Raw genomic sequence first — 12,947 nt, forward strand, 5'->3', positions numbered from 1 at the left:
TAGCTTTCGCTTGTCTGTAAAGGTTTTAATTTCTCTGTCTAATCTGAATGAGATCCTTGCTGGGTAGACTAATCTTGGTTGTAGGCTTTTCCCTTTCATCACTTTAAATATGTCCTGCCGCTCCCTTCTGGCTTGCAGAGTTTCTGCTGAAAGATCAGCTGTTAACCTTATGGGGATTCCCTTGTATGTTATTTGTTGTTTTTCCCTTGCTGCTTTTAGTATTTTTTCTGTGTATTTAATTTTTGATAGTTTGATTAATATGTGGCTTGGCATGTTTCTCTTTGGGTTTATCCTGTATGGGACTCTCTGCGCTTCCTGGACTTGGATTAACTATTTCCTTTCCCATGTTAGGGAAGTTTTCAACTATAATCTCTTCAAATATTTTCTCAGTCCCTTTCTTTTTTCTCTTCTTCTTCTGGGACCCCTATAATTCCAATGTTGTTGTGTTTAATGTTGTCCCAGAGGTCTCTAAGACTGTCCTCAATTGTTTTCATTCTTTTTTCTTTATTCTGCTCTGCAGTAGTTATTTCCACTATTTTATCTTCCAGGTCACTTATCTGTTCTTCTGTCTCAGTCATTCTGCTATGGATTCCTTCTAGAGAATTTTTAATTTCATTTATTGTGTTGTTCATCATTGTTTGTTTGCTCTTTAGTTCTTCTAGGTCCTTGTTAAACGTTTCTTATATTTTCTCCATTCTAGTTCCAAGATTTTGGATCATCTTCTCTGTCATTACTCTGAATTCTTTTTCAGGTAGACTGCCTATTTCCTCTTCAATTGTTTGGTCTGGTGGGTTTTTACCTTGCTCCTTCATCTGCTGTGTGTTTCTCTGTCTTCTCATTTTGCTTAACTTGCTGTGTTTGGGGTCTCCTTTTCACAGGCTGCACGTTCATAGTTCCCGCTGTTTTTGGTGTCTGCCCCCAGTGGCTAAGGTTGGTTCAGTGGGTTGTGTAGGCTTCCTGGTGGAGGGGACTAGTGCCTGTGTTCTGGTGGATGAGGCTGGATCTTGTCTTTCTGGTGGGCCAGACCGCGTCCGGTGGTGTGTTTGGGGGTGTCTGTGACCTTATTATGATTTTAGGCAGCCTCTCTGCTAATGGGTGGTGTTGTGTTCCTGTCTTGCTGGTTGTTTGGCATAGGGTGTCCAGCACTGTAGGTTGCTGGTTGTTGAGTGGAGCTGGGTCTTAGCATTGAGATGGAGATCTCTGGGAGATCTTTCGCCGTTTGATATTACGTGGAGCTGGGAGGTCTCTGGTGGACCAATGTCCTGAACTTGGCTCTCCCACCTCAGAGGCACAGGCCTGACACCCGGCCAGAGCACCAAGACCCTGTCAGCCACATGGCTCAGGAGGAAAGCGAGAAAAAAAGAAAGAAAAATATAAAATAAAGTTACTAAAGTAAAAAATTAAAATAATTATTTAAAAAATTTAAAAAGTAATCAAAAAAAAAAAAAAAAAAAAAAAAGAAAGAAGAGAGCAACCAGACCAAAAAAACAAATCCAGCAATGATAAGCGCTAAAAACTATACTGAAAAAAAAACAAAGCAAAAAAAACGGACAGGCAGAACCCTAGGACAAATGGTAAAAGCAAAGCTATACAGACAGAATCACACAAAGAAGCAAACACATACACACTCTCAAAAAGAGAAAAAGGAAAAAAATATATCTATATTTTTTTTTAAAAAAGGAGAGCAGGGCTTCCCTGGTGGCGCAGTGGTTGAGAATCTGCCTGCTAATGCAGGGGACACGGGTTCGCGCCCTGGTCTGGGAAGGTCCCACATGCCGTGGAGCAGCTAGGCCCGTGAGCCACAACTGCTGAGCCTGCGCGTCTGGAGCCTGTGCTCCGCAACAAGAGAGGCCACAGTAGTGAGAGGCCCGCGCACCGCGATGAAGAGTGGCCCCCGCTTGCCGCAACTACAGAAAGCCCTAGCACAGAAACGAAGACCCAACATAGCAATCAATCAATCAATCAATCAATAAATCTTAAAAAATAAATAAATAAATAAAGTTAGGGATAATTAAAAAAAAAAAAAAAAGGAGAGCAACCAAATCAATAAACAAATCTACCAATGATGGCAAACTCTAAATACTAAACTAAGATAAACATAAAACCAGAAATAAATCCGATACAGAAAACAAACCCCAAGTCTACAGTTGCTCCCAAAGTCCACCACCTCAATTTTGGCATGATTCATTGTCTATTCAGGTATTCCAGAGATGCAGGGTATATCAAGTTGATTGTGAAGATTTAATCGGCTGCTCCTGAGGCTGCTGGGAGAGATTTCCCTTTCTCTTCTTTGTTCGCACAGCCCCTGGGGGTTCAGCTTTGGATTTGGCCCTGCCCCTGCATGTAGGTCGCCTGAGGGCATCTGTTCCCTGCCCAGACAGGATGGGGTTAAAGTAGCAGCTGATTAGGGGGCTTTGGCTCGCTCAGGCCGGGGGGGGGGGGGGGGGGGTGATGGGGGGTGTTGGGGGTAGGGGTGTGGAATGTGGGGCGAGCCTGCAGTGGCAGAGGCTGGCATGACGTTGCAACAGCCCGAGTTGCACCGTGTGTTCTCCCAGGGAAATTGTCCCTGAATCGTGGGACCCTGGCAGTGGCGGGCTGCACAGGCTCCCAGGAGGGGACGTGTGGATAGTGACCTGTGCTTCCACACAGGCTTCTTGGTGGCTGCAGCAGCAGCCTTAGCGTTTCATGCCTGTCTCTGGTGTCCGTGCTGATAGCCGTGGCTTGCGCCCGTCTCTGGAGCTCCTTTAGGCGGTGCCCTGAATCCCCTCTCCTCGTGCACCCTTTTGGGAAGTCTGAGGTCTTCTGCCAGCATTCAGTAGGTGTTCTGTAGGAGTTGTTCCACATGTAGATGTATTTCCGATGTATTTGTGGGGAGGAGGGTGATCTCCACATCTTACTCCTCCGCCATCTTGAACGTCTCCCTCTAATTTATTTTTTAAATCGAGGTATAATTGACATGTAACAGTTTCAGATGTACAACTTAATAATGTGATATTTGTATATATTGTGAAATGATCCCTTTATTTTGTATTAGAGACTGTACAGTGCTGTGGGAGATTTTAAAGGAAGGTTAGTAGCATCAGAGATGGGGAATCAGGAGAAATTTTCATACTGAATATAGCTTGTCGTGCTAATTTCTTGGCCTTTATCTGGGAATAGGAACTTGTAAATTCTGAACTTGATCTAGTATCCCTTCATTCTCTAGGATGTCCATGTAGAACCCTACTCTTGATACTGCTTTAGGGCTTAAGGTCAGTAAGAATGACTCCTTTAATAAGTTTGGAATAGGACTTGTAATGACTTGTCACTGATTGCTTCTGGCCCAGCTGGATCCTGCCCTTTTCTTAGGGAGAGTAGATAAGCAGTCTGTGTCTCTACTGCAGATAAGATTTTATTGTCTTATAGCCTGCACTGATGAGTGTTCCTGATAATTTCATTATTGTAGAGAAGAATGGTTCAAGATCAGCTATTCTCACACCCCAATTAGAGTTTTAGGCTCATATCTTCTCATAGTTAATTGACTTTCATACACCTCAGGTATATTTTGCAAATGTCTCATAGAGAAACTCCTAAAACTTGGACAAGATTTAACATAGAGTCGAGAATAAAGCAAATGGAATATTAAGACATTTGGGATCTTATTATACTGTAGACTTATAAAAACTTCTCTTGTAATTATAATTACAGGTGGAGAAGTACTTTTACACAATGACCTTTTGGGACTTGTCTTGGTGTGTCGCTTTATCCTGTGTTGCGGTGACTGGGAATGTCTCGCCTAGCATCTGTCTGATGTGAGGAAGTTGTTTGGGATATTCTGGACTATTTTATGCCTCATTAACTTACAGGAAATCACAGCAAGGACCTATTTTCGTCCTTACATGCATTCTTTTCAGTTGTGGGAATATATGAATTTTGTATTGCCAGCAGGAAGGGGGAAATCCCTTAGAGGTTTAGATGCCAATTTGGATTTGACTTTTTTTAACTTTTTCTTTTGAAATAATTATAGAATCACAGGAACTTGCAAAAACAAAATGTAAAGGGAGGTCCTTTGCATTCATGCGTGTGTGTGTGTGTGTACACCTCTATGCTGTTTTCTCAAGTGTAGCTTCCTTAATCACTGCTGCAATCAAGAATCAGAACTGTTCCATCGGACTTCCCTGGTGGCGCAGTGGTTAAGAATCCACCTGCCAGTGCAGGGGACACGGGTTCAATACCTGGTCCGGGAAGATCCCACATGCCACGGAGCAACTAAGCCCGTGCACCACAACTACTGAGCCCGCACACCTAGAGCCCATGCTTTGCAACAAGAGAAGTCACTGCAACGAGAAGCCTGCGCACCAAAACGAAGAGTAACCCCCGCTCGCCGCCACTAGAGAAAGCCTGCATGCAGCAACGAAGACCCAATGCAGCCAAAAAATAAATAAATAAATGAATAAAAATTAAAAAAAAAAAAACTTCCATCACCACGTGGTTCCCTCGTGCCACCCCTTTTATAGCCACACCTCTCCCCTCTCCCCTGGCCACCACTAATTAGTTCTCCATCTCTATAAGCTTTGTTATTATATAAATGGAGTCATGCAGTATGTAATCTTTGGAGATTGGATTTTTTTCACTTTGCATAGTTCTCTGGAGATTCATCCAGATTGTTGCATATACCAAGTTTGTTCCTTTTTATTGCTAAGTAGTGTTCCATGGTATGGATTACCACAGTTTGCGTAACCATTGAAGGACATCTGTAGTGTTTAGAGTTTGGGTCTTTGATGAGTAAAATGTTATGAACATTCATGTATCAGTTTTTGCAGGAACGTAAGTTTTCATTTCTCTTGGTCATATACAGAATGTAGGAATGCAGTTGCTGGGTCATACGGCGGTTGCATGCTTAGTTTTTAAAGAAACTGCTAACCTGTTTTCCAGAGTGGCTGTACTATTGACCTCTGATTTGATGAAAGTGTTTCGTAGGATAAAATGTTGATTATATACTTACGTATGTGTTGATTTTGGTAGCAGTCTTAGTGCCATTAATATATCTGGTTGCTCCTGCTGGCCTGACTTCTGTGAGACAGCATTTCCCAAAAGGCTTTGACTTGGGTCATCAGTCATTTTGATGGTTTAATGCCCAGAAGGAAATTCCCTTAGCTTCTACAAAACCCACACAAACTGCACAAGTGAATCTCTTCTCTTCCTTCCTATTTCTAGAGGAGAGTTAGCCTCACACCTTGAGCCCTGAATCTTGCCTTTAGAGATCCTCTTTTCTTTCTCTGTCTTTAGACATCTTACAGGTTTCTGTCTAAGCATTTAAACATGCTCAGTTCTCTCCTGTCTTTAAATTCCTTTCCCTTTGACCTCATCCACTGGGTGACTGGGCTGCCTCTATTGTACTGCCTTGTCTAGCCCTCACTTCCAGTGTACAGTACAGTAATCTAGGTTGCCTCCCTGAGCACACTGAAATGGTCCTGTTGATGTCACCAGCAACCCTGTAGCTCAGTCTCATGTAAGCGTTTCAGTACTCTTGAGTAGCATTCAGCACTCTTGATTACTTGCTCTGAGTAGAAATACTTTCTCTTGATCAACTACCCCTTGGACTGCTGCTCCTAATTGTCCTTTGCTGTTGTCTCCCCCTCTGTTCATCCCTTAACTCTTGGGGTTCCTCACAGTTCTGCACAGGGCCGACTTTCCTCATTCTGGGTAATCTCCCACATCTTGGTCTCCACCTCAGACCTGTCCCCTGAGCTCCAGACCCATATATCCTTTTGCCTCGTAGCCAGCTCCACCTAACTCTTCCGCAGACCTCTCATATACAGCATATTTAAAATGGAATTTATTTTCTTCCCAGCACCCTTGCCTCTTAAAAAGAAGAAGAAAAACTCTTCTTTCTTCAGTGAGGCACCAGTGTGTTAATACCACATCACACAACAGTGGGAGCGCTGTTAAAACCATCTGCAATTCAACTGAGTTGCCGAATTAGCCAGAGATAACTGTTCTCCATTCAATGAAAATGCATAAAAATTATACTTAAAAAAAAATTATTTAACTGCGCTGTGTCTTAGTTGCGGCACGTGGGATCTTCACTGCTACGTGCGGGATCTTCATTGCAGCATGCAAACTCTTAGTTGCGGTATGGGGGATCTAATTCCCTGACTAGGGATCGAACCCAGGCCCCCTGCATTGGGAGTGCAGAGTCTTAGCCACTGGACCACCAGGGAAGTCCCCAAAATTATACTTTTTATGGCCAGTTAAATAACTGCAAGACTAAAATTGAATGTGAAAAGGAATTGTTTCTATGAAAATAAATTGAATGCTTTGGAAAGACCAAAAAAGCTACTAAAATACGTGCGGTGGAATTAAGTAAGAGCAAGGCAACTGTGAAAGGCCAGTAAAACTAGTCCGACTCTAGAAGGATTCTGCGCGCTGCTTCTCAGGTGTCCCAGATCTTGCTCCACTTCAAATAACATCAGTCTGGAAGTGGTAGTCATAAATGATGGAAGTGATTAATGCAGAGAACACGATGGGGAAGTCCAATCAGGTGCATTCTCAAAGAAAAGGCCCACTTCAAAAGACTGAATAAATAAATGTGCCTTTTTGTTCTAAATGAAAATAAAATGGTTTAAGCATATATGTATTATCTTGTTTCCTATTCCGTTTGTATTCATCCTGTCTGATGAGGGCTTCTACTGCATCTTCCAGTGATTTCACTCTTGTCCATTACTACTACCCTGCTCACTACCTTTCCTCTGATTTCTGACATGAGCTTCCCCAACTGGATGTCCAGCCCCAGTTTTGCCCTCCCCCACTGTCTCCCCCTCCCCGTCTCCCCCACCGTCTCTCCTCCCCGTCCCTTCTTTATATTGTAGCTATAAAGAACTACTAAAAGCATAAACCTGATCATGTTACCCCTTTGCTTTATAAATTTATTTATTTATTTATTAAAATTTATTCTTGGCTGCGTTGGGTCTTCGTTGGCTGCGTGCAGGCTTTCTCTAGTTGTGACGAGCGGGGCCTACTCTTCGTTGCGGTGTGTGGGCTTCTCATTGCAGTGGCTTCTCTTTGTTGTGGAGCACGGGCTCTAGGCACACGGGCTTCAGTAGTTGTGGCACGTGGGCACACTAGTTTTGGCTCACGGGCTCAGTAGTTGTGGCTCGCGGGCTCCAGAGCACAGGCTCAGTAGTTGTGGCGCTCAGGCTTAGTTGCTCCACGGCATGTGGGATCTTCCCAGACCAGGGCTCAAACCTGTGCCCCTTGCATTGGCAGGCGGATTCTTAACCACTGCGCCACCAGGGAAGTCCCTACCCCTTTGCTTTAAAAACCCTTAAAATCCAGATTCCTTAAACTAGTAAAAGGAGGCATTTAGATCTGTTCTCTGCTTATTACCTCTCTGGTCTCATTTCATCATTTCTGTGCTGCCATCCCCTCCCTTCTGACGCGTTAGCCATGTTGACTCAACTCACTTTCACAGTTGAGTGGAGGTTGTGGGATATCTGTGTGTGGTTAGCGTGGGAAGGTACCGAGCTCTCTCACTTCTAGGTCCTTCTGTGCACTGCTTCTCTGCCTGGAACTTTTTCCCCCGTCTTTCACCCCACAACTGACTCTACTGTCCTTCTGGTCTCAGCTTTCCTTCCGGAAGCCTTTCCCAACCTCCAGGTTGAGTGCCTTTTCTGTGTGCTTTTATAACAACACCCCGGATTTCTCCTATTCTAGCATTTAGCACACAGTAGGTAGTTAATTATCTGTGTACCTGTATTCCCTTCAAGGCAACTGGAGTGTAAATTATGTGTAGATCAGGTTCATTCAGTAATCTTTTTTTTTTTTTTTTTAAAGCTTTCCGTTTCTTTTTTTTTTTTTTTTTAATTTTATTTATTTATTTATTTATTTATGGCTGTGTTGGGTCTTCGTTTCTGTGCGAGGGCTTTCTCTAGTTGCGGCGAGCGGGGGTCACTCTTCATCGCGGAGCGCGGGCCTCTCACTATCGCGGCCTCTCTTGTGGAGCACAGGCTCCAGACGCGCAGGCTCAGTAGTTGTGGCTCACGGGCCTAGTTGCTCCGTGGCATGTGGGATCTTCCCAGACCAGGGCTCGAACCCGTGTCCCCTGCATTAGCAGGCAGATTCTCAACCACTGCGCCACCAGGGAAGCCCTCATTCAGTAATCTTGTTTGCTGAGTCTCCACTTGATAAATATTTGAGTGAACAAGTGGTGTTTTCTGAATACTGTAGGTTTCCCTGAAAAAAACTTAAGCAAAATGTTTTGTTTCTTTTGTAGGTGCTGTCTCTGTTGGCCTTTATCTGTGAGGAAGTTGTGTCACAATGTACTTTGTGTGGAGGCCTTTACTTTTTCGAATTTGTAAGCTGCATTGCCTTTCTGCTGAGTCTCCTTATGCTAATTGTGTACTGCACTCCAGTTTATGACAAAGTTGATACCGCAAAAGTCAAGTCATCGGTAAGCATGAAAAAATATAATTCCTATAACAAGAATTTAGATATTTTTGGATCTTCTGTAGTTGTATTGTTTACAGTAGTAATGCTTTCATAACTCAGTAACAGGAAAAGACTCTATCCATTGTTCCAGCTCTGCCTCTAAGCAACTCAGTTTTTCCCTGCCAGATGGTATGGTAGAGGGGGAAGGTGAAATTAGAATGAGAGTGACAGACACTGCTGATAATTTACAGTTATTGGTGGTTTAATCTAATTCACATGAGGTATTTTGTAAAAACTAGGGTTTTGTCACTTTTGATTTCTCACATTTCAGACTGTCACTCACTGGTTCTACAGTTATTCACTGTGTGCCTATTGTAGGCCAGGCGTTATGCCGGACGTAAGAGATGGAGTAGTGAACTAATGTGATATATTGATATTTTTGAAGCCTTTAAACAAAAGAACATGTAATTCTACCTGTTTTGTTTTGATTTTATTTTATGAAAGAAAGTTCTCTATAAGTGAATTTAGAAGGTATTTGTTAAATTCATTGCGCAGAAATTTCCCTTTTAATAAAAGTCTATGTGAGAATTTTATACTCACAAAATTAGAGATGTGTAACTTTCTAAAGACTTAGTCTGCTGACCCTCTGTTTTTATTTGAGTATAATATGGATTTTTGAGATAACAGGTAAGATAATTTACATAGTTACTGCATTTAAGGTAGAAAGAATTGAGCAGTTTATTTCTTCAATAGCATTCAAGTTATCAGGAGTGGTTTATGAGGAATTGTAACTATCAGGGTTGATTTATTAAAGAATTCACAGTTTTGAGGGAAAAGATAAAAATTAGGGTAAATTTTAACTAATAAAAAAAGAGAGGGACTTTCCTGGTGGCACAGTGGTTAACAATCTGCCTACAAACACTTCTCCTCGGCCAACTGGCAAAAGAAGTGGCCCACACCATCGAGAGTCCCATAGTTGCTGTCGAAATAGAAGCCCAGAGAGAGCTACAGGGTGAAAGTCAAAGGGAGATCAATCAAGAAAAAATGGACAAAGAAGACAGGAGATAAACAGAAAACAGGAGGAAGAAACTCTTGAGAAAAAAAACAGAAAAAAGAGAGGAATAACAGATGGAGTCGTGTGGCTGACAGGGTCTTGGTGCTCAGGCCGGGTATCAAGCCTGTGCCTCTGAGGTGGGAGAGCCAAGTTCAGGACATTGGTCCACCAGAGACCTCCTGGCTCTACGTAATATCAAACGGCAAAAGATCTCCCAGAGATCTCCATCTCAACGCTAGGACCCAGCTCCACTCAACGACCAGCAACCTACAGTGCTGGATGCCCTATGCCAAACAACCAGCAAGACAGGAACACAACACCACCCATTAGCAGAGAGGCTGCGTAAAATCATAATGAGGTCACAGACACCCCCAAACACACCACCAGACGCAGTCCTGCCCACCAGAAAGACAAGATCCAGCCTCATCCACCAGAACACAGGCACTAGTCCCCTCCACCAGGAAGCCTACACAACCCACTGAACCAACCTTAGCCACTGGGGGCAGACACCAAAAACAGCGGGAACTATGAACGTGCAGCCTGTGAAAAGGAGACCCCAAACACAGCAAGTTAAGCAAAATGAGAAGACAGAGAAACACACAGCAGATGAAGGAGCAAGGTAAAAACCCACCAGACCAAACAATTGAAGAGGAAATAGGCAGTCTACCTGAAAAAGAATTCGGAGTAATGATAGTGAAGATGATCCAAAATCTTGGAACTAGAATGGAGAAAATACAAGAAACGTTTAACAAGGACCTAGAAGAACTAAAGAGCAAACAAACAATGATGAACAACACAATAAATGAAATTAAAAATTCTCTAGAAGGAATCCATAGCAGAATGACTGAGACAGAAGAACAGATAAGTGACCTGGAAGATAAAATAGTGGAAATAACTACTGCAGAGCAGAATAAAGAAAAAAGAATGAAAATAATTGAGGACAGTCTTAGAGACCTCTGGGACAACATTAAACACAACAACATTGGAATTATAGGGGTCCCAGAAGAAGAAGAGAAAAAAGAAAGGGACTGAGAAAATATTTGAAGAGATTATAGTTGAAAACTTCCCTAACATGGGAAAGGAAATAGTTAATCCAAGTCCAGGAAGCGCAGAGAGTCCCATACAGGATAAATCCAAAGAGAAACATGCCAAGCCACATATTAATCAAACTATCAAAAATTAAATACACAGAAAAAATACTAAAAGCAGCAAGGGAAAAACAACAAATAACATACAAGGGAATCCCCATAAGGTTAACAGCTGATCTTTCAGCAGAAACTCTGCAAGCCAGAAGGGAGCGGCAGGACATATTTAAAGTGATGAAAGGGAAAAGCCTACAACCAAGATTAGTCTACCCAGCAAGGATCTCATTCAGATTAGACGGAGTAATTAAAACCTTTACAGACAAGCAAAAGCTAAGAGAATTCAGCACCACCAAACCAGCTTTACAACAAATGCTAAAGGAACTTCTCTGCAGGAAACACAAGAGAAGGAAAAGACCTATAATAACAAACTCCAAACAATTAAGAAAATGGTAATAGGAACATACATATTGATAACTACCTTAAATGTAAAGGATTAAATGCTCCCACGAAAAGACATAGACTGGCTGAATGGATACATAAACAAGACCCATCTATATGCTGTCTACAAGAGACACACTTCAGACCTAGGGACACATTCAGACTGAAAGTGAGGGGATGGAAAAAGATATATCATGCAAATGGAAATCAAAAGAAAGCTGGAGTAGCAATTCTCATATCAGACAAAATAGACTTTAAAATAAAGACTCTTGCAGGAGACAAAGAAGGACACCAAGAGATCAATCCAAGAAGAAGATATAACAATTGTAAATATTTATGCACCCAACATAGGAGCACCTCAATACATAAGGCAAATGCTAACAGCCATAAAAGGGGAAATAGACAGTAACACAATCATAGTAGGGGACTTTAATGCCCCACTTTCACCAATGGACAGATCCTCCAAAATGAAAATAAATAAGGAAACACAAGCTATACATGATACATTAAACAAGATGAACTTAACCGATATTTATAGGACATTCCATCCAAAAACAACAGAATACACTTTCTTCTCAAGTGCTCATAGGACATTCTCCAGGATAGATCATATCTTGGGTCACAAATCAAGCCTCGGTAAATTTAAGAAAATTGAAATCATATCAAGTATCTTTTCCGACCACAACGCTATCAGACTAGATATCAATTACAGGAAAAAACTCTGTAAAAAATACAAACCCATGGAGGCTAAACAATACACTACTAAATAACCAAGAGATCACTGAAGAAATCAAAGAGGAAATCAAAAAATGCCTAGAAACAAATGACAGTGAAAACACGACGACCCAAAACCTATGGGATGCAGCAAATGCAGTTCTAAGACGGAAGTTTATAGCAATACAATCCTACCTCAAGAAACAAGAAACATCTCAAACAACCTAACCTTACACCTAAAGCAATTAGAGAAAGAAGAACAAAAGAGCCCCAAAATAGCAGAAGGAAAGAAAACATAAAGATCAGATCAGAAATAAATGAAAAAGAAATGAAGGAAGAATAGCAAAGATCAATAAAACTAAAAGCTGGTTCTTTGAGAAGATAAACAAAATTGATAAACCATTAGCCAGACTCATCAAGAAGAAAAGGGAGAAGACTCAAATCAATAGAATTAGAAATGAAAAAGGAGAAGTAACAGCTGACACTGCAGAAATACAAAGGATCATGAGAGATTACTACAAGCAACTATATGCCAATAAAACGGACAACCTGGAAGAAATGGACAAATTCTTAGAAAAGCACAACCTTCCAAGACTGAACCTGGAAGAAATAGAAAATATAAACAGAACAGTCACAAGCACTGAAATTGAAACTGTGATTAAATATCTTCCAACAAACAAAAGCCCAGGACCAGATGGCTTCACAGGCGAATTCTGTCAAGCATTTAGAGAAGAGCTAACACCTATCCTTCTCAAACTCTTCCAAAATATAGCAGAGGGAGGAACACTCCGAAACTCATTCTACGAGGCCACCATCACCCTGATACCAAAACCAGACAAAGATGTCACAAAGAAAGAAAACTACAGGCCAATATCACTGATTAACATAGATGCAAAAATCGTCAACAAAATACTAGGAAACAGAATCCAACAGCACATTAAAAGGATCATACACCATGATCAAGTGGGGTTTATCCCTGGAACGCAAGGATTCTTCAATATACACAAACCAATCAATGTGATACACCATATTAACAAATTGAAGGAGAAAAACCATATGATCATCTCAGTAGATGCAGAAAAAGCTTTCAACAAAATTCAACCCCCATTTATGATAAAAACCCTCCAGAAAGTAGGCATAGAGGGAACTTACCTCAACATAATAAGGGCCATATATGACAAAGCCACAGCCAACATCATTCTCAATGGTGAACAACTGAAACCATTTCCACTAAGATCAGGAACAAG

The 12,947-nt window shown here is 41.7% G+C and overlaps 1 protein-coding gene across 2 annotated transcripts in view; it reads left to right on the forward strand.

Moving 5' to 3' along the window:
- CMTM6 (CKLF like MARVEL transmembrane domain containing 6) overlaps window positions 1-12,947 on the forward strand; it is a 60,865-nt gene that overhangs the window by 10,478 nt on the left and 37,440 nt on the right. For both annotated transcript variants that reach the window (XM_068557890.1, XM_068557889.1), the window contains exon 2: window positions 8,255-8,431. In XM_068557890.1, the coding sequence (XP_068413991.1) occupies window positions 8,255-8,431 (177 nt within the window). The remainder of the gene's footprint in view (window positions 1-8,254; window positions 8,432-12,947) is intronic.

This window comes from Eschrichtius robustus, chromosome 12 (assembly GCF_028021215.1).
Source record: "Eschrichtius robustus isolate mEscRob2 chromosome 12, mEscRob2.pri, whole genome shotgun sequence".
Classification (NCBI taxonomy): domain Eukaryota; kingdom Metazoa; phylum Chordata; class Mammalia; order Artiodactyla; family Eschrichtiidae; genus Eschrichtius; species Eschrichtius robustus.